This window comes from Opisthocomus hoazin, chromosome 1 (assembly GCF_030867145.1).
Source record: "Opisthocomus hoazin isolate bOpiHoa1 chromosome 1, bOpiHoa1.hap1, whole genome shotgun sequence".
Classification (NCBI taxonomy): domain Eukaryota; kingdom Metazoa; phylum Chordata; class Aves; order Opisthocomiformes; family Opisthocomidae; genus Opisthocomus; species Opisthocomus hoazin.
This window is the reverse complement of record NC_134414.1, coordinates 142,100,946-142,120,215: the sequence shown is the minus strand read 5'-3', so window position 1 is coordinate 142,120,215 and position 19,270 is coordinate 142,100,946. Positions and strand designations below refer to the sequence as shown.

The 19,270-nt window shown below is 54.6% G+C and overlaps 1 protein-coding gene across 1 annotated transcript; it reads right to left on the bottom strand.

Annotated features, from left to right (window-relative positions):
* Window positions 1-8,434: 8,434 nt before the first annotated feature.
* On the bottom strand, window positions 8,435-11,996 carry BHLHE41 (basic helix-loop-helix family member e41). Its single transcript, XM_075439392.1, has 5 exons — window positions 11,774-11,996; window positions 11,547-11,610; window positions 11,172-11,279; window positions 10,685-10,796; window positions 8,435-10,586 (listed from the first exon to the last, which is right to left on the bottom strand). The coding sequence occupies exons 1-5, from the start codon at window positions 11,833-11,835 to the stop codon at window positions 9,595-9,597; spliced, it is 1,338 nt and encodes a 445-aa protein (XP_075295507.1). The 5' UTR covers window positions 11,836-11,996; the 3' UTR covers window positions 8,435-9,594.
* Window positions 11,997-19,270: the final 7,274 nt, after the last annotated feature.

Here is a 19,270-nt window from a genome sequence, read left to right as displayed (position 1 = left end):
CACAAAAAGCTGGCATTTCACAGTGGTGTTCCTGCTGCATGGCTGAACTGCAGTTTCACCTACCCTGCAGTACTGATAACAGGGGTAGGTCAGAAGCAAAAAAGGGTTCCCGGCTGTGCAGCACGCAGTTGTGAGGCAACGATTCTGAACAGCCTTGCTGCTCCTCCTGGCCCAGCCAGAAGCTTGAGACTCTCATATGACATGGAGGTGCCTTCAGTCAAAGGGGCAGGCATGCTTTTTGAAGGCACTGTCACATGGATTCATCAGGAATAGCTGGGGAAAGGGAGGAGATCCCCTCTTTACAGGCTTGTACAAATACAAATTATTTTACTGTACCCAAGAGGGAAAATGCTAGGGTAGCCCTAAACTACCAGCATGCCATTGCAGACCAGTCAACTCTGCTCCTGGAAGAGGTATAGATGATCTGAGGGTGAAAAAAAAAAAAAGGAAGGGACATGCAGCGCCATCTCACTGACTTGACAGGCAACTGAATTGCCCTCTGCCCCTTTGAATGTATCACCCTGGGGTCACTAAACTCAAGCAACCCCATGACATTACTGTGTACTTTTAAAAACAGTTCTTACAGACTTGGCATGTTCAGCAATCACAGCAAACAGCTGGACTCTTGGAAATACCTTCTGGGCCCGGCAGGACACTGACGGGAGCACGCTTCCCATGGATGGCTCCTGGGGTATGGCATGCAGATTACTCTCAAAGGTCACTCACCTTGTTATTTACAGCACTGGAATTGGCCCTGTGACCAGTTGTGTGAGGCATTTTGCCAAGCCACTTTGCGTTTTGCAGACAGACGGGTATATCCTTACTCTCTTATTTCTCTGCTCTGTAGAACAAATTGCAATCCAAATGTACAGCTTCTTTCTGCCGTACCAAGGAGCAGGAACATGTGCAGCCCAGGCTCACACAAATGCATTTTTTCTTTACAGATGGATTAGGAGTGCCCATGAGGATTCTCTCACGATGGCAGCTTGTTAGGTCATGGTAGCTCCTTCTCTCTCAGATGTCAGGAGACGTTGAAGGATGCACAGGCAGCCTTAACTCTGACCCTTGCCCACACATATTCCCATACTCTTCAGTTACCTTGGCGGCACCTGCAATAAGCAGTTCTTGCCTATGCTACACATCTTTTCTATCTTCTAAGCAGTGTGTTATTAAACAGTTTTTCCCTACTTATGCTGGTACATACTCCTCTACAGATGCTTCCTTCCCGACTTCCCTCTGGAAACCGAAGTCGCAGCTGTAGTCCATTCAGCATGACTAACCCAGCAAACTGCCTGTAAGTCAAAACAGAGTATCTGTAAGAGTTTGCAGCACTGGAACAAACAAACCAACCTCACACTCACGCTTTCAGTCCCCTAACTCACAGCACCTCCTCTCTACAACAACAGAGGGCACCACTCTTCACACAAAAAGCTGCAGCTGAGAGAGGAGCAGCCCTGTATTTAAATAGTATGTTAGGAACTAGAACATTTCTTTCTCACTAGGTGATTGGGATTGAACATTCTTCCTCCAAGGAGGTTCAGCCCTGCATCTTCCACTCCCTGTGCGAAGGCTCTGGCCAAAAGCTGTTCTCAAAGATATGCGTACTGTCTCTCTTGTGGATCTTGCCTTGTTTGCACAGAATAATTAAGCAGTTGTTTACTGAGAAATAGCTTTCGTCTCTTGATCAGGGTCTTCACTCGGGGGATGAGGAAACCAGAGTGCTAGTTTCTGCCCCAGCTCCTGTGAAGGTCTGTTCTTTGCAATGTAAAATGCATAAATACACTGCAAAGCAGGGCTGGAATCTAGGTTTCCCCTCTCAGATGACAGCGTTCTCTTCTGACCGTTCTGTGCTAACCGACAGGTGCCTCCAGCCGCAGCCTCCCCTGAGCACTGCCACCACCGACAGTTTTGAAATAAAGGTAGCAAATCTAGTTCGGCTATTGAAAAACACACTGATTTGCACATCTACCTCTGTGAAAGGCTTTAGGGCCAAGATCCAAGCAGAAGGCAGTGAGAATTGCCTGAGGCCCAGAGCAGGCAGGGGGTACAGATGTGTCCTATTAACTAGTTTGTACGGCTCTCTTCTGGTCCCACCGGCTGTAGTGAATTTATGCCTCAGACCGCTGTCTGCAGGGCGGCTGTGGCCCTCACGCAGAACCCAGCAACTCCTGTGTCCAGATTCTGTCATGTGAGCAGCAGCAGGACTATGCTGTGGCCAGAACCGATGACGGCTCTGCATCCCTTGGCTGCAGTAGGAAACAAATGATCTAGAGCTGCTGAGGCTGGTACCAATGCCTTTCCCTGGCCCAAGCAGGAGGGTCTGTGGGAACCTCTACGTCCACCTCACGGTCCTCCAGCCCTGGGCTTTCTGAGGTATGTCTCAGAAGCACACGTATGTGGGACAACTGGGTATGTGACAGGCAGGGTAAGGGAGGGCTGGCAGCTCCCAAACAAATAAAAGTTCAGGTATATAAAATGCATAGCAGATTCTGCTAGGGGATTAAGCACTCCTGCTGCTGAAGCCCTTTTTTTTAGTTACAATAAGGCTGGGGTGCTTGAAAGCCCGTTTGGTTTTGCAGTGGCATCAGCTGCGCCAAGAAAAGGTCTTGCCTTCCCCTACAGACCATCCTTCGCTTACGTTCATGGACCTTCACAGTGACAACACTACTGTTTGAGAAGAATCAAAGCGAAACGACAGCCTCTGCGAAGGCGTTCCCCTCCAGCTGCTGCCCTCAAGGGCTACAAACCTCTTGGTCTTTGTTATTTTCTGCACGAGAAACAGCATCGGTCCACACCTGCATGATACTGCATTCTGTTTACTCGACAACGCATCGCTTGGATGCCAGGACTCCGGGGTGCCCGAAGGGACAAGGGCAAACTCAGTTTCCTCACAGGACCATCAAGGCACGCAGCCCGCCCCGGGGCCGCCAGCACCCGCCGGATCCGGGTAACGGCTCTGCCTGCCGCCCGGGGGAGCCCAGCGGAGCTGTCCCCGCCCCAGGCGGGCCCTGAACCCGCCGACGTTTCCCTCCCGGCGGTGCGCACCGACAGCCGGCCCCTCTCGCTGCGGGGTTGGCGGGGCCCGCCCAGAGCACCGCCCAGCCTGAGGTAACGCCCGCGGCACCCGCGCGACGGCCAGCGGCGGTGCGGGGGGAGGGGGGGGGGCGCCCGCAGCCCTGCGCCGTTGCCACGGGAGCGCCGCCACGGCCCCGCCTCCACCCCCCCCAACGAGGTGGCGCGGCCCGCGCGCACGTGCCGGGCAGCGTGCGCGGGGGTCACGTGGGCGCGCTCGTGATGAGGCGGCTGTTGGCGCCTCTGGGTACCTCAGGGGCCGGCTGGTCGCCAGGCGCCCGGCGCGGGGCGGCTCTCCGTGCGGTCCGGGCAGGGCTCAGGGCCAGGCCCAGGCCCAGGCCCGGCCGCGGTGGTCTCCGCCTCCGGGCAGGTCTGCTCCCATCGCGCCCGCCGCCGCGGCAGCGCGTCTGCGCCGAGCTCTTGAAGGGAGCGCGGAGGGTGCTCTGACAGGGCGACCGCGACGGCGTCTCCCCGCTCGGGTTCCGCGCCTCTGCCTCCCGCCGTTGCCATCCGGCGCTACCGTGTGTGTGCAAGCACCAGCTTGTAAACCCGGAGGTAGGGGCGCAGGCAGCCCCCCGCCCAGCAGTGCCGCCGTGCTGCTGCGCCTCTGCTACCCTCGGTGCACACACAGGTCAGCCGAGGCAGATGGTCTCTCTCTTTTCAAGTACAGCATAAAATTCTTTAAATATTTTTCAGTGTTAGGAGGGCCATTCTTTTCAGGCTCTCAGTCACGTGCAGTATAAAAGGGTTCAACTTGCATATTAAAAAAAAAAAAGACATTCTGTTTGACTGCTAGTCCTGCGAACACATTTGGAGACCATGCTGCCAACAAGTGTTTTTTTCTGCATCTCAGGCTGCGTTGCTGTTAGAGTCTGCCCTCGGTGGCCTGTGGTTGTTTCCATTTGTTTTTCAAGGGGATACTCTCATTCCATCCGAGGAGAAAAGCATGTCCTGCAGCTGGAATCTAGGGCCCAGTCTTAAAAACCTTTACTGGAAGCTGTAATCTCTGCACCACAGAAATACTAATCAGGGTCACTTCTTGCAGGACTCAAAACTGATGTCAATTCAGCGGGCTCTGACCGAGTCTGAAGCCCTTAATGGTGTAACTAGAACCATGCAGATGGACTGCTGTGCCTGTGTAGGGGGGCTTCTTTGCAAACAACACTACATGTAAGCAAAGCTGCTTGCATGCCTGCCACGGGCTGCAGGGCTGGAGCCTTAGCAATTTTGTTGAGGAAGTACAGTGAAAATAGAATCCGCTTGCGTGTCTGTCAGCTCAGCTGGCTCTCTAGTGCAGGTATGACTCTAAACGCACCTGAGGAGCCAATTTTCTGCTGAGTAAGAAAGGTGCCATATTTACATATCTCTTTTCCCAAGGTTGTTCTTCAGAAATCGCTCAGTTGTGAGAGTGGCTTGGCCACAGGAGTTTCTTTTTTGGTAAGCGGTTCTCCAGGTTTTGGTCTGGATGGAAGTGTTTTAGAATGAGAGCGAGACTCACCTTTGAACTCTGAGAGCAAAACAGGCAAGATGAAATGAGGAGTAGCGTCCCTTTTCTGGCTGCGGGGTAGCAATCGTGCCGACAGCAATACCCAGCGGACGGCTGCACTCAGCGAACTGCTGATAGCGGAGGATCGAGGGAACCGATTCCCAAAGCACTCGTCAAAGATCTGCAGTAGTTCGTATTGTCTCATTTCTGTTAGATCAGGCACCTCACTGTGATAAACTGTGAAGGGGAAGGGAATGCAGATGCGCTTCTAATAAGGAACAAATCTGTATTTCTAATTCGATCCCAGAAGATCTCGGCCGAGGTCAAAAAATCTGTCAAGACTAGTGAAAATCAGTGCACCTGGACAAATGGGGACAGGGAAATTGAGCTTTAAAAATATATATAAAAGTAAAAAAAAAAAAAAAAGCCAAACAACAACCAGCAGGCCTTTATGGAGGCAGGAAAATGAACCCTCCCCGGCCCCCATGGCCCAGTAGAGCTGCCTGGGATCACAGTCCCTGCTTTCCAAAACACACGGTCAGGTCTCCCGTCCCATCCCAGGCGTGACTGGCCTCCTGCAGGGTGTGGTGGCAATGCCAGGCGGGAAGAGGCACGCTTGCACCCCGGGAAAGGGCAGCAGCAGCCGCAGGTGTGGTGCCATGGGGTGCCCCGTGAGTTCAGTGAGGCAGAACAGCTTCTGCTGCTCGGCCCGGGGCAGGGCAGCTCCAGGCAGCCTGCGGCGCTGCTGGAATTGAGGCCGCGATGAGTTTAGTGTTTGTGACGGATTGACAGCCCTGGAGACTGCAGTGCTGTAGCCACGGGAAGGATGCAGAGAGTGGAGTGAGAGTGGCAGCTCACCCTTGCTCACGTCCAGCCCGCACTCGTCCACCACTTGCACGGCTGCTGCTAGTGGCAGGGGAGCCACTGGCTTCTCTCTGCAGCATTGCAGTGAGCTACTGACACTGCAGTGTAACCAAAGATAGTAAATACAGATTCAGACTTTCCTGAGTGAAACTGGCTTAAAAAATCCAAGTGGTATTTGCGGAGAGGAAATTTGGCGTTTTTGTTACTTGGTTGCTCTGAGGTCATGCTTTCAAGTTCATTTCTGCAACTAGCAGGCAGGAAACTTCTCAAAGGTGGCAGAGATCACATGACTCCAGGAGCTGATGCTTGAAGAGAAAAGAAAATACGACGTGAAACCCAGGGTACAGGGCAGGCTGTGAGTTTACCAGTGCTGAGACACACGTTGCACAGAGTCCCCAGGCTCGGTGGATGTCAAGGACATTCAGTCTGCCCTGACTAGAAGTGAAAATTTAACAAACAAGCCCCAAAACATAGACTTAGGACCTACTCCAAAGCCCATTACACTTGAGAAAAGGACTCACATAGGCTTAATTGGTAGGTCAGGCCTTTCTTAAACAGGGCTGAGAGCCAATTTATTTCTATAACTGTAATCCTTCCAAACATAAGACTTTGATTGCCTTCAGTGGAAGGTACGTGATATTAACCTTCCATTGGCGTAACAATTTAAACCGCATTTATTTAACACACTATAATGGAGCCTTTCATGCCACTATAATATACTGGATAAATAAGACCCGTTTTCAAAGTTTATTACTTAAGAAAATGCATTTACCAGCTTACATCCCTTATCTTGTGGTTTATGAGAAAACAGAGTATGTACTGAAGTGTATACGGTAAATGTAGCACCCAGTCCTGCACTCTTAGCACTTGGGAAGCACAGATGAGTCCATATATCACAGAATCACAGAAAGCAGGTAGGAAATAACAAGTGTTGATAATACATGTTTGCACATGTATTAATAGATACTTAAACCTGCCAGGCTCTCATCCAGTGTTTGCATGATTTTTTTTAACCTCGAGAAAATACGAAACGTACAATCTGATATAGGCTCCAAAGGGATCAGAGGAAGCCTGGAATATAATAATTAAAGCTGACACTAGGGTCCCTCCTGTCATTTGCCTTTTGCCTCCAGCAGCAGTGGGTTATCGGCCTCAATTAGAAACTTTTTTTTTTCACGTGTTTGCTTTTGCTAGGCATTGGTATTATCCAAACACACATATCTCATCTTTTATGTTTCATGTAATAAAATTTAATAGACTCCACTGATGCTGCAACTTGGCATGAAGTCATTTGGCACGTTTGATTCAAGGGCTAATAAAAATAAGCCTTCCTGTTATTGTACATGGTAAATACCGAAACTGATAAAACCCTGTAAGGATCTAGGTTTATAGCCAAATGAAATCTAAACTGATGCATATCCCCAAAGGCTGGAAATTTGAAAAAGACGCAAAGCCTGGCCCACGCTCAGGTTTCAGACTGCCCAAGTCGTTTGTGAGGGGCACAGTTTTTTTGAAGATGGCTCCACCCTTTCCATGCATACAGTGACATGATCGGAAGGGCTTCGTGCTCAGTGAGGCCGATTCCCTCCCTGGTATGAGGAGCTAGTGTCTATGAGCACGTTTGCTCCGCTGTAACTCCGGCCATGTAGGAAGCGTTAAGCTGTGTGAGTGTGCAGGTCAAAGTAAAGCAGCTGGCGAGTTACCGAGCTGAAGGGTTGGGCCTCGCTCACTTTCGCTTCAGCGGTAACGCAAGGCGCAGGACAGGATCCAAAGGCGACTCAAGTCAGACGCAGTTTTTTCCGTTACCTTTGACAAGCTTTGATTTCAGCCCACAAATAATTGACTTCAGCAGGTATGCCGACGGAAGGTAGCAGCCTGTGGCCCATTATCATCACTTCTGGAAAAAGCATTTCTGTGTGTCCACTGGTATATGTACGGATAGCCTTCCTCTATCTCTTTCTAACAGGAATTAATTTTGCTGTAGCTTCTGTGCGAAGAGACGGATACCTGTAGCTTAACAATCGCATTTGAACAGTTTAAAAGGAGCGCCTATTTTCACCCAGTCTGTAACTCCACCTATATTTTAGAGGACAGCTGGAATGAACACGAGTCTTGGGAGTCCTCTGTCACATCTACGTTCCAGCTTCACCCGTTGTCAGCGTAGCCACGAGCACAGAGCCATGGGTACAGCAGAACCAGAAGAGGGAGCACGAAACGCTGCCTTTATATTTCTCTGTTACGTAAACATTTGCTACTGTTTTGAGTTTTCTTGATTTTATTTCTCTGGAACAGGAAAAGTTTTTCAAAGCAAAGGTGATCTGCAGCTCGGATATTAAATCTGTGGGAGTCTTTAGGGTGCTGCACGTCCACGCTGTGGATTACCTGCCTCCTTCCACCTCTCCGTTCCCCCTCCTGCTCTCCCCCATCAAATGTTCAGTTTTCCTAGAGGATTTCCAAGCTGGGATGTGCACCATTCCTCCAGAGATGACGACACCTCATTACATGTCAGGCAAACCGTAAAGTTTGCTCACTGCGAACAAAGACAGCGTCCACGCAGCACCAGGGCTATAAAGTGTTAGATAAAATTTTGCAAAAGGAAGAGGAAAAAAGCAGGTGCCAGGAAGAAGCACGTATGTTCCACACGCATGCTTTGCGCTTGGCTTGGTGAAACACGCGGATCTCAGGAACAGGGTTTGCTGGAGTGGGTTAAAGGAAAACAAGCAAATTCAAACCCGGATTAAAAATGCGAAAGGGCGTTAAATGATGATCGTCAGCCTCACAATCAGACATTTTGAAGCTCGATGCACCCATTATTATGTATTATCATAAGATTTTTAATTAGTAGACGACCCCGTTTTGTGTATTAAAGTTTTTATTCCTTAGTAAGAATTTTTTTAATCATAAAATAGTGTGGAAATATTTAGATAATAGAATTCATGGAGTGCTGGAAAATACTGCATATAAAGATTGATTTCTAATATATCACATACTAAACTGTTCTAAAACAGCTGGTTTCTTGCAGACAAGATTTATTTTTTTTTAATAATTTAAGACAGCATAAGCTTGTATCAAGCATAAGCGTTGTAACAAAAGTGCAACTTTTTCAGCAAATCCTCCCAAAAGATATTTAACTCAAAATATCATCAACACGTATTTTTCTCCCTACAAAAATAGCATGTCAGACATCATTAATCGGATGTATTAACAACTATTTACATACAGCCACTCCGTAGGCTAGTAAGAGGTGGGTTTTTTTCTTTTTTTCTTTTTTGTCTGAACGTTGTTTAAACACAGCGTTGGAGGCAAACAGCAGCGGCAGCAGCAGCAGACGCGGGGGGACCCCCCGCCCCCGGGCACCCCTCGCCCGGCGGCTCGCCTCTTCCGCAACGCCCGAGCGAGCTTTCTCACAGTGCCACCTTGGCGACGAACTAAAAATACCTCGGCGAGGTCTCGGTTTAAGCCTTATTATAAAAAGCTCCATCTGTGTGATTATCTGGGGGGGGGGGGCTCTTTGTAGTTCAGTGCAGAAACATTCATTTTATACAGCACGGTCCGGGGGGGGGGAATCTCTCGGGAACATACTGAATTAAATAAAGACAAGGTGAGAACAAATGCACTTGCCACACCTGGATGCCTTAGCCAGAAAAAAAAAATATATATCTATATATAAAATAAGCGCGAGGTGACATAACGGGTCTCCGCTCCTCAGTAAAGTGCTAGCACGGGCCGGGGTCTGCCCTCCGCCCCTCGGCTCGCCCCCCGCAGCCCAGCCAGGCCCCCGGCAGCGAGTGCGGGCTCCCGAGGGAGACGCGCCGCAAGCCGGTTCCACGTAAGGTGCAACAGAGAGAGAGGGAAAACTATCCTCACTATTTTTTCTTCCTCCTCCTCCTCCTTTTTTCCTTAACATATTTACGCATTTATAAAGCCAAACATAAAAAAAATACCGAGTAGCAAACGTTATCCTTGGCGGCCCCGGGCAGCGGGGCGCGGGGCTCCCCCGGGCCGGGCCCCGGCACCCCGCGGCCGCCAGCTCCCGGGCCCGGCGACCCCTCGCAGAGGAAACCGGGGGCGCAGGTGCCGGCCCGACGGCCCCTCCCGGCCCGGTCCCCGGGGTATGGAGGGAGGGCGGCGGCGGGGAGCCCGCGGGGGGGCTCCCGGCCGGCGGCGGCGGCTCACGGGCCCTCGGCGCCGGGCTCCTCGGCGGCCGCGGTCTCGGGCTCCTCGCCGGGCTCGGCGGCGGCGAAGGGGTGCGGGAGGTGAGGCGCCGGCGGCAGCCCGGCGGCGGCCGCCGCCTTCTCGGCGGGGCCGAGCACGGAGGAGAGGCAGGGGAAGGAGGCGGCGGCCGCGGCGGCGGCGGCGGCGGCCGCCTGTGCCGGGATGCCCGGGTAGAGGAGCGGGATGGGGGCGGCGGGGTAGAGGTACTTCTCCAGGCCGCCTTTATCCAGGAAGGGCTGCACGTAGGCGGCGGCGGAGGGGGAGATGAAGTAGAAGGGCAGGCAGAAGGGGGCCGCCGGCTGTCCGAAGGGCGCCCCGCCGCCGCCCGCCCCCAGGGCCATCAGCGAGCCCAGCAGGGCGGCGTCCGGCCTCGCCAGCGCCTCCGCGCCCCGCGCCGCCAGCCCCGGAGGGCCGGGCACCGGGCTCCCGCCGCGGTCCGGCTTCATTCGCTTGGGCGCGGGCGGCGCCTCGTCCCCCGACGGCTCCTGCTTGATGGCCAGGGCGGGCAGCGCGGCCCCGGCTCCCCCCGCCGCCGCCGCCGGGCCGCGCTCGGGGCGCGCCTCGCCCTCCCCGCCGTAGCCGCTGTCCGTGTCCGTGTCGGTCTCGGCGCTGAGCTCGGCGGCGTGAGTCCGCTGGATGACAGGCACGCAGTTAGCCAGGCCCTCCGGCTTGCGGGCCGGCGCGCAGGGGGGGGCGGGCGGGGAGGAGGCGGAGGAGGAGGAGGATCCCTTGCTGAGGGGGCCCGGCGGCGGGGAGAGGAGCTGGGGGCCGGGGAGGAACTGCGAGGAGACGGAGTGCAGGTGGCCGAGGAGCTGGGCGCATCGCTGCTCGCGGGGGGTCCAGCTCTCGAAGCGGGAGAGGTACTGCAGGACTTCCTTGGCGCACGTCTGAAAGCCCGAGTGGAAGGCGTCCAGGTCGGCCTGCGCCGGAGACTTCACGCACCGCTCCCCTGCGGGACAGACCGAGACGGGACAGCGTCGGCCCGCGGCTCCGGCGCGGGGTGCCCCGCTCCGCCCCCCGCTCCGCCGCCCCCCGGGGCCCGCTTACCGCTCTGCAGAGCCACGATCTTCTGGTGCTGCTGCTCCGTCAAGGCCGTCAGGGCTTTCAAGTGTTTCAAAGTCAATTCCAGCACCACCGCTTTCTCCAGGTGTCCCAGCGTCTGCCGAGGCAAGGGAAAGGGGCCGGCTCGGCTACCTCCCGGCACGCTGCGCCCACGGCCACACGCCGGCCCCGCAGCTCCGGGGAAACCTCCCCGAGGGGCGTCACGGGCAGGGACCCCGCCGCAGCCGGGCGGGCAGGCAGGGAGCCGGGCAGGCAGCCGGGCAGGGAGCGGGGCAGGGAGCGGGGCAGGCAGGGAGCCGGGCAGGCAGCCGGGCAGGCAGCCGGGCAGGGAGCCGGGCAGGGAGCTGGGCAGGCAGGTGGGCAGGGAGCCGGGCAGGCAGGGAGCTGGGCAGGCAGGCAGGGAGCCCGGGGGTTGCGCAGCGGGCAGTCTGCCGGCGCCCTGCATCTGCACGTACGCTCCTCTGCACCTTACCGTCAATTTCAGATGCTCGGGCAGTAAATCCTTCAGCTGGGCAATGCATTCGTTAATCCTGTCTCGCCTCTTCTTTTCTATCAGCCTGTGCGGCAGTTTGTACGTTTCCTAATTAGCAAAATCCGGAAAAGCCAAGCGTTAAGTCAGGGTCCCTCGGAAACGACGATCCAAACCAAAACAAATGTCACGCCGACCACACGCCGCGCAAGCGACCGCCGAGGCACCGCTCCTCAGCCCGCTGGCGGCTCGGGGGAGGGGGGGGTGGCAGAGGTAAAAGCGCAGCCCCCCCGGGGATGCTCTGGGGAGCGAAGCCGCGCTGCAAAACCCAGCGAACCGCAAATCAGCGCTTCAGCGAGAGCGGCCCCAGAAACTTACCTTGCTCTCGTCCCTCTTCACGCCTCTTTTGGGCTTGCACATATAGAGGGAAGGGTAGTCCAGCCTGGGGGAAAACACAGATCCAGCATCACGGGCGACAGCCAGCCCGGGAAAGGGGCCCCGGGGGCGGCGGGGGAGCCGCGGGCCCGCCCGGTTCCCCGCACCGCCGGCCGGCCGGCGCCCCGCAGCGCTGCCGTGGCGGCGGGGGCGGGCGGCGGCCCCCTTACCCGATGAACTCCCGGCGCTCCAGCAGCTGCCGCTCCGGCAGGCGGGGGATCCCTTCGTCCATGGCTGGCGGCGGCGGCTCGGTCGCTGCGTTCCGCTGCGCTGGCTTCTCCGGCGCTCCGCCACCGACGCTGCGCACATGCAGCCTCCGGACCGGCCCCCCCCGGCCTTCCCCCCCCCTCCCTGCCGCCGCCGATCCCGCTCCCCGCCTCGCGCACGCCGCGCCGCGCCTGCCCGCGGGGGCACGCGCGCCGCCCGCCAGCCCCGCAGCCGGCTCACGTGCGGCGCGCGCCGGGCGGGCGGGGGGCGGGGACGGGGCGGGGACGGGGGGGGGAGGGGAGGGGGGGGGGGAGAGCCCGGGGCCGCCCTGCGAGACAGCGGTTCTCCCCCGCGCTGCCGCCGCCGTGACTGCTGCCGTCGTGACCGCCGCTGCGGCTTTATTGGTTTTATAATTTTATTTTTATTCTTTTACATATTTGCATCTGCGGAGGGGACCCGCAGCCCCTCACGCAAAGCGACCCCCACCCCGCGGTGGTGAGGGGGTGGGGGGGGTGAGGCGGCCTCCCCCCGGCGGGTCCCGCTCGCTGTGCGCTGGCTGCGTGGGCACGGCCGGGCGCATACGCGTGTTTTCGCGCTGCGGCGGTGTCAGCCCGGGGCGCTCCCCCCCCCCCCCTCCCGCCGGGCACCGCACCCCCGCGGGCGACATTGGGCTGGCACCTCCCCGCGCCCCCGCCGCCCCGCCTCACGCCGCTGCGAGCACAGGGCCGGCAACGTGACCCGGGCTGCCGCCACGCCGCTGCCGCCCGCCGCAACGGGCACCCCCCGGCTCGCGGTACCGGGCGCCGCGGACCCCCCACCGCCAGCGGAACGGGGGTGCGGGGGGTGCCCCTGACCCGGGGAAATGGCGTGCGCTGCCTCGTGCCCCGGTCTGTGCGTGTGTCCCTGCCCGTGTGCGTGTCCCTGCGCCTGTGCGTGTGTCCCCGCCCGTGTGCCGTGCGGCCTTGCAACGTGCGGGGTGTGCGGGGCGTGCGGCGGCCCCGTCCTCACGTGCTCTGCGGGCTGGGGAGAGGAGCTGCGTGTGGCCGCGTCCCCCCCACGACACGGGGCCGCGCCGGCAGCTTCCTGCCCGGTACTCCCGGCGGGAAGCGTCGGGCGAGGCGATCCGCGGGGACGTGTTTGTATCTCTCCCCCCCCGCCTGCCGTGCGGTTCGGCTTCGCTCCCTGGAAAACTGGAATAAACTCAATAAAAGAAGGGGCTTAGCCCTGAGATGGAGCACATGGAGACCTCCCGGGGGGGCAGTGCTGCCCCGAAGGGAGCGGGAGCTTGGAGGGAACAGGCGGTTTCCTCCCCGGGGCGGGAGGAACAGGGCTTTGCAGCGTGTCCGCAGCCAGCGCACGGGGTGGGGAGCAGGGGGTGAGCAATTTGTGGGGCAGCTCCCCGAGGAGCACCTGGAGCATCTTCACCAGCTGCTTCTTCATTCTCTCTGGAACAACCTGCAAATCTTCACATTACAGATAAAACGTCCAAAGTGAGACTCGGCTTCTAGGGAGGAGAAATCCTAATTCTGGGATTCCTCTGGAACCAAGTGGGAACAGAAATCGAAAAGGACAGAAAGATGCAAAACATGAGCCGAGACAGCTGGAGACTTTGCGAAAGGAGTTCAAGCAACATCTGGAAACTTCTAAGAGGGGTTTATGAGAGGTGACCTGCAGACAAGGATAAAAGGCTTTAGTGTCCGGAGAGAGTGCGAAATTCTCCTGGAAGATTCCCAGTTTAAAATGGCAAGATGGATCAAAGAGGTGATCAGCAGGATGAGTACCGTGGAAAAGAATGTTTTCCAGAAAGTGAAATGCACAAGAAAAGCTTTGGCCAATTTACAAGCCAAGATGAACCACAGTAAGGAGTTAAGAAACTGAAAAAATCATTCAGAGAAGGAAATCAAAGGTTTGCAGGTCACCAGAGGAAAGAACAGCCTCCTGCTGTAGACAAGGGCTAGCCGGAACACCACCTACTACCGAACGCTCGCCAGCATTTTCAGTCTGCGGGGGGAAGGAATCCGACTGTCTGTCCCAGCTGAATCGGCGCAAATGCCATGGTCTTTGGGGAGAACACATCTGGGGAGGTTTCTTCAACTCGGTCTGTAACCACGGTGTGAGGGAACAGCTCTGAAACAGGGTGCATAGGAGCCAGCTTGAGTGGTTCAACTGAGTGCTTGCCTTCAGGAGAAAAGACTGAGTTGTCTAGGCTGACTGTATGACTACAATGAACCATCAAGTCAGAGAGAGCTGGTCAGCCGTGGGGGACAAAGAGAATTCAGCTGAAGGATCTGGATCGTTTTGGTTGAGTAACAAGGTATTACTGAAGACTTCCAGGGTAAATTGGACATTGACCTATTAATACATTTTCAATTATGGGATAACCAGATTGACACCAGGGGAAAAAATGAAATGAGAGCACATACAAACGTGAGCTGGGTCAGCAAAAAGATCCAGCTGTCCCGGAGCCCTGCAGGAGACGCCTCGGGAGGAGCAGGTGAACAGAGCACGCATGTCATGAAAGCTCCCCAGGCCACTCTCCCAGGTCCCGGAGGCCCGTGGTGCAGAGGCTTCCTGAGCCAGAAATGATCTCTCTGTGTTTAATGGGAAGTCAAAGATGCCGTGAGAGGCAGAGGAATTTGCCAAGGTGCCTAAATCACGGGCTGCAGCAGAGCATTGGGCCAGGAAGCAGATGCTGGTGAGAAGCTGGTCAGTCGCCTGGAGTCCTGTCAGCCCAGCTCTGTGGCGAACGCAGAGAGAAGAAAAGAGAACTTTCCATTTCAGAGAGTGCCACATGTACCTAAGGTATGTAAAACGAGAGGGACAGTGGCCATGCAAAAATGCAGATGAATTCAGAAACAGAAAGAAAGAGAGAGTCAAAACCACATTTTTGTGCAGGACTGGACCTTACGAGGGGGACATTGGTCACAGAGGCGCTCCTAGGCCCTGCAGAATGGGTGATACTGGTAGAGATGGCCCAAAGTCTACCACACCAGCTAAGCTAGACTGGCACTTGGGCTAATGGTGGCCAAGATAGTTGGTCTGAAATGAGTGGAGGTGACAGGAGAGTGCAGACACTTCCAAACCTGGGAAAGTCAGACTGGTGAAACAGGAACACTGGAGCAAAAAGTCAGGCATGATGTTGTCCTCAGTGCCCTGTGGCTGTAACTGTGTGATGATAAACTCCAGGAACTGTGCCTTAACCCGGCAGTTTGGAAATTCCCTTAAAGACATGTTTCAAGTGGAGCAAACTATGTGCGGGGAGCTGATCTACAATGAAAAGCTGTCCTGCCTCTCGGGGCCAGAAAAAATAAAGGTGGCTCCACTCTGAGGTCGCTTCCAGCCCCGAGTGATGGGAGGGGTCTGAAACCTGCCTGGAGACCCAGTGCCTTCAGAGACTCTCACCCAAGAGGTCAGTCAGATCTTATGGACATGAAACAGAAGTGATCCCCATCTGGCTGCTGGATATTTCCTAGGAGCAGCAAGGAGGGACGAGTAAAACAACCTTTCCCCTCAGTTCCCCTTCTGAAGTCACGGGAAAGAAGCTGTGTCTGTGAATGAAGATACCTTGGATGATACCATTGGGTTCTGTTTGGTCTTTCACGACAGCTCTGAAAGCTGAATATTGACAAGCGGAAACGGAGCTGAAAGGTGGGGAAAATTGCTTGCTCAGCAAAGCCCCATCTGGCCATGTTGTGATGGTCGGGGGCTTAGGTCATGCACCAGCTACACGGGAGAGGCTGGTGGGGCAGGTGTGGCATGCCACACCAGCAGGAGACCTTGGATGGCCTCGGCCTTTTGCAGGGTCTGTTGTGCTTAGACTATTTATGGGTGCACGGTGAGACCTTTGAACAAGAAGTGGTAGGTGCAGTTACACATGGCTTGTGAGAAGTTCAAGGCTGACAGTCTGTAACTGGTCCCAAAGGAAAGGGAGTTGCTCCAAAAGCAGGTAACTTACGGCCGCCACACAATGGGTGATGGGGAATTTCCACTGAAAAAACCAAACCTGTGACTGCATGGAGCTGGCCCGCTCCCCAGCCACTCGTGGAGGTGCAGGTCGGTAGGACTCTGCTCCTGTTACAGAAGGTTTGTTTGCAGATTTGCTAACATTGCAAAACCTTGCACAGGCAAGGTGACGGAGGGAGAGCGTTTCAGTGGCCAACAGGAGATTTAGCAGTTTCAACTGGTGCAATTTTTGCCAGCAGTTGAATTTACTGATAAGTTTTGTTCGTATTTGCACAGGAGGAACATTATAGCAAGGGCAGGCCATGCATCCCTGCAATAGCTCATGCTGTGGGCTTAGGAATCCCAAAGGCAATTTGCCTGAGTATTAAGGAAAATGGCAATTTTGCAGCTGCGCAGTTAGCTACATGTCTGGGGATAAATGGAGTAGCAGGGGTACCTGTTCCGGGCAGCAATTTCGGGGCTCAGTGCAAGCAATGTCATGGATGTGAGATGGAAGAGTCAATTGGATGAAAGCAGACAAGAAGATGCTTCTTTCCTCTCTTCGAACTTGTAGATATGCAACTGCTCCTAGTTCACCCAGGAGAATCGAGGAAGGGCAATACCAGAGAGGGAGTGTGGGCTCCTGAACCAGTCCACGCTGGAAGGTGCATCACAGAAAAGATCCCAGTAGGACAGAACTAGAAAATGAGCTGGGAAACTCAACTATCCTGGAATGAGGTATAGCTCTGGAGCACAATGAAGTGTGTCTTCGGAGTACCAAGGGAAAAGCGTTCTGGTCATGGGGAGAAAGCTTGGAGTTAGAGGTGAAATACTGCATAAAATTTATAGTGCGTGGAAATAACCTGTAGAGCACCTTGTTAGGTGATGTCTGGGGCAGGAAGTTCTGAGTTATTATCTTAAAACTAGTAAGTCTTTTGATCTGTACTGGACTTCTGTACATTTCTAAAAAGCCTTAGCTAAGCTAAGGGAAACATCATATTGGGTGGGTTTCAGGAAGGATATCGAAAATGTGTGTGGGAGATGGATGCCCCTATTGCAAATAACAGTCCCAGAGAAACAGAGAGACACCATGAAATAAGATCTGGCAGAGTCATTTCATTAATAGGCTGCATTGCCTGATGTTCTTGGGTTTCTGTCTGAAGCAGATTCTGGGAGCTGCAGACTATTTCACAAAATGCCCTGAAGCTGGTCTGTTGGGACACTAGTGCCAGATGTCCAAGTGAAAGATGTCCTCTCCCTCCAAGTCCTTAGGAGGTATGGGAGGATTGCACAAAGCCCGAGGGAGAAACGCTGAATCCAGCACATTTCAGAAGGTCTGTGAGGTGGTTGGGATCCCTAAAACATCTCCATGTGACCACAGCCTGAAGGGTTGGTGGGATGTTTTTTTGCAGACTCTTCCAGTCAACCGGTTTGCTCCTCAGAACTGCATCAAGTGGTAACACGAGGCATATTCCAAGCCTTTCGAAGGCCTCAGGAGTAGCAAAGCACTTTCTCACCACTTTGGTGAAAACCTAAGGATTCCAGCATGCCTTTTGATGGCATTTCGGGAGAAGAACAAAGAGTTTTGGATCATGCATAGAAGAACGTGCTCTTTTTTTTTTTTTTTATTTTTAAGTGGAGATCTGGGATATTTTACAGTCTTAGAAAAAACAGAGTGAGAATCTTAAAAAGGATAAGCCTAGACCAACACTGTAGGACTTGCTGTACAAGGGCGTGCGGTACTGACCTGGATGTTTATGGTGGTATACAGAGTACAGCGGGGTCCTGAAACAAAACCCCATGCTACCGCGAGGCCGGTTAGAAAATGTACCAGGGAAAAAACGCACTGGGGAAACAAAACTTCAGGGTCTTGCTCTTCCTCTGCTCTTCCCTCACTGCAAATGTAGTTGTGAAAAGCCAAGGCAGTTGTGAAAAGCCAGGCACAAATCCCTGTCCTCCCCGCTAGCCCCAAATGGGCAGAGATCTGCGGGTGGTCTGCAGGCACGCTGAGCGCGCCTCGGAAGCACGCCGTGAGCGGCTGCCTGGAAGGGAACCCAGGAGCAGAACACCACGAGAAAGGGGAGTACGAATGTTTTGGATTAGGGAAATACCTTACAGAAGCGCACTTTGTAATTACAGGTGAGTAACAATGTGTCGTTCACCACTTCTGAAATTATTTTCCCTCCTTCTCTGCGTGGTGGGTTGATTAGAGCCTTGTCATTTTGAAGTCCTTCGGGACAAGGGGGGTGTCTGAGAGGGCAGGTGTTGGAGGGGCACTGAGTCCCCCTGATCCAAGGGTGCAGGACAGGCAGGACAGTCGCCATCCTCTAAGAAACAGTAAGTGCCCCATCCCAGATACTCAGCTGCAGACAGGCAAGCACAGAGAAGCTGAGAGAGAAGGCAGAGAAAAAGCCCAGTGAGCGTTTTTGGGTACAAGTGCTATTTGGAGCAGGCTGGCTCTGAGCAAGGACCCAGTATGAGTCCTCCCAGGTTCAGGGAAGAAGACTTGGGGTTTTATGAATGAAGAGTCTAATGAGAGAGCCGCTAAATTCACAATCAGTTTCTTCTCAGAGCTGGGATAGCCTTCGAGAACCCACATTTTCAGCTGACCTTTAGGGGCAGAAGACAGAAGGGTTTTCGCTGTCTCTGTCATCGTAGACCTTCTGCTTAAAATTGTCCTCAGGCCTCCTGCCTGTCCTCTTGCTACACAACAAGGGTGCACAAGGGCATATGGGTCTAGAATTGTTGACCGTTTTAGCTAGAAGGACAGGGGATCTGTTGGTGCCTGTGTGGCTTCTGCCACCACCCCAAGTGGTGACTTCTTCTGCAAGTCAGAAGAAGCCCTCTGCATTGTATAAAGAAACAGATAGCACTGGACAGGCAAGCTGAACTATTCTCTGCTCTTTTGAGACCCCACTTGGAGTCCTGCATCCAGCTCTGGAGCCCCCAACATGAGAAGGACATGGATGTGTTGGAGCAGGTCCAGAGGAGGGCCATGAAGATAATCAGAGGGCCGGAGCACCTCTCCTACAAGGACAGGCTGAAGGAGTTGGGGCTGTTCAGCCTGGAGAAGAAAAGGCTCCGGGGTGACCTTACAGCAGCCTTCCAGTACCTGAAGGAGCCTACAGGAAGGATGGAGAGGGACTTTTCACAAGGGTGTGTAGTGATAGGACAAGGGGGAATGGCTGTAAACTAAACGAGGGCAGATTTAGATTAGATATTAGGAAGAAATTCTTCACCATGAGGGTGGTAAAACACTGGCACAGGTTGCCCAGAGAAGCTGTGGCTGCCCCCTCCCTGGCAGTGTTCAAGACCAGGTTGGATGGAGCTCTGAGCACCCTGGTCTGGTGGAAGATGTCCCTGCTCGTGGCAGGGGGGTTGGAACCAGATGATCTTTAAGGTCCCTTCCAACCCAAACCATTCTATGATTCTATGATTCTATGACCTAGGATGGGTACCAACTGCAGACAACCCCCAGACCGTAGGCAGAACAGTACAGAGCTCAGTACAGGCACCCA

Bases quoted from the DNA above. Each gene is read 5' to 3' on its own strand.
- BHLHE41 (XM_075439392.1), bottom strand. From the start codon at position 11,835: ATGGACGAAGGGATCCCCCGCCTGCCGGAGCGGCAGCTGCTGGAGCGC. The intron at 10,797-11,171 runs GTAAGGTGCAGA...TTGCCTCGGCAG, and splicing joins CCGAGCATCTGAAATTGACG to ACGCTGGGACACCTGGAGAA. The intron at 10,587-10,684 runs GTAAGCGGGCCC...TCTGTCCCGCAG, and splicing joins GATCGTGGCTCTGCAGAGCG to GGGAGCGGTGCGTGAAGTCT.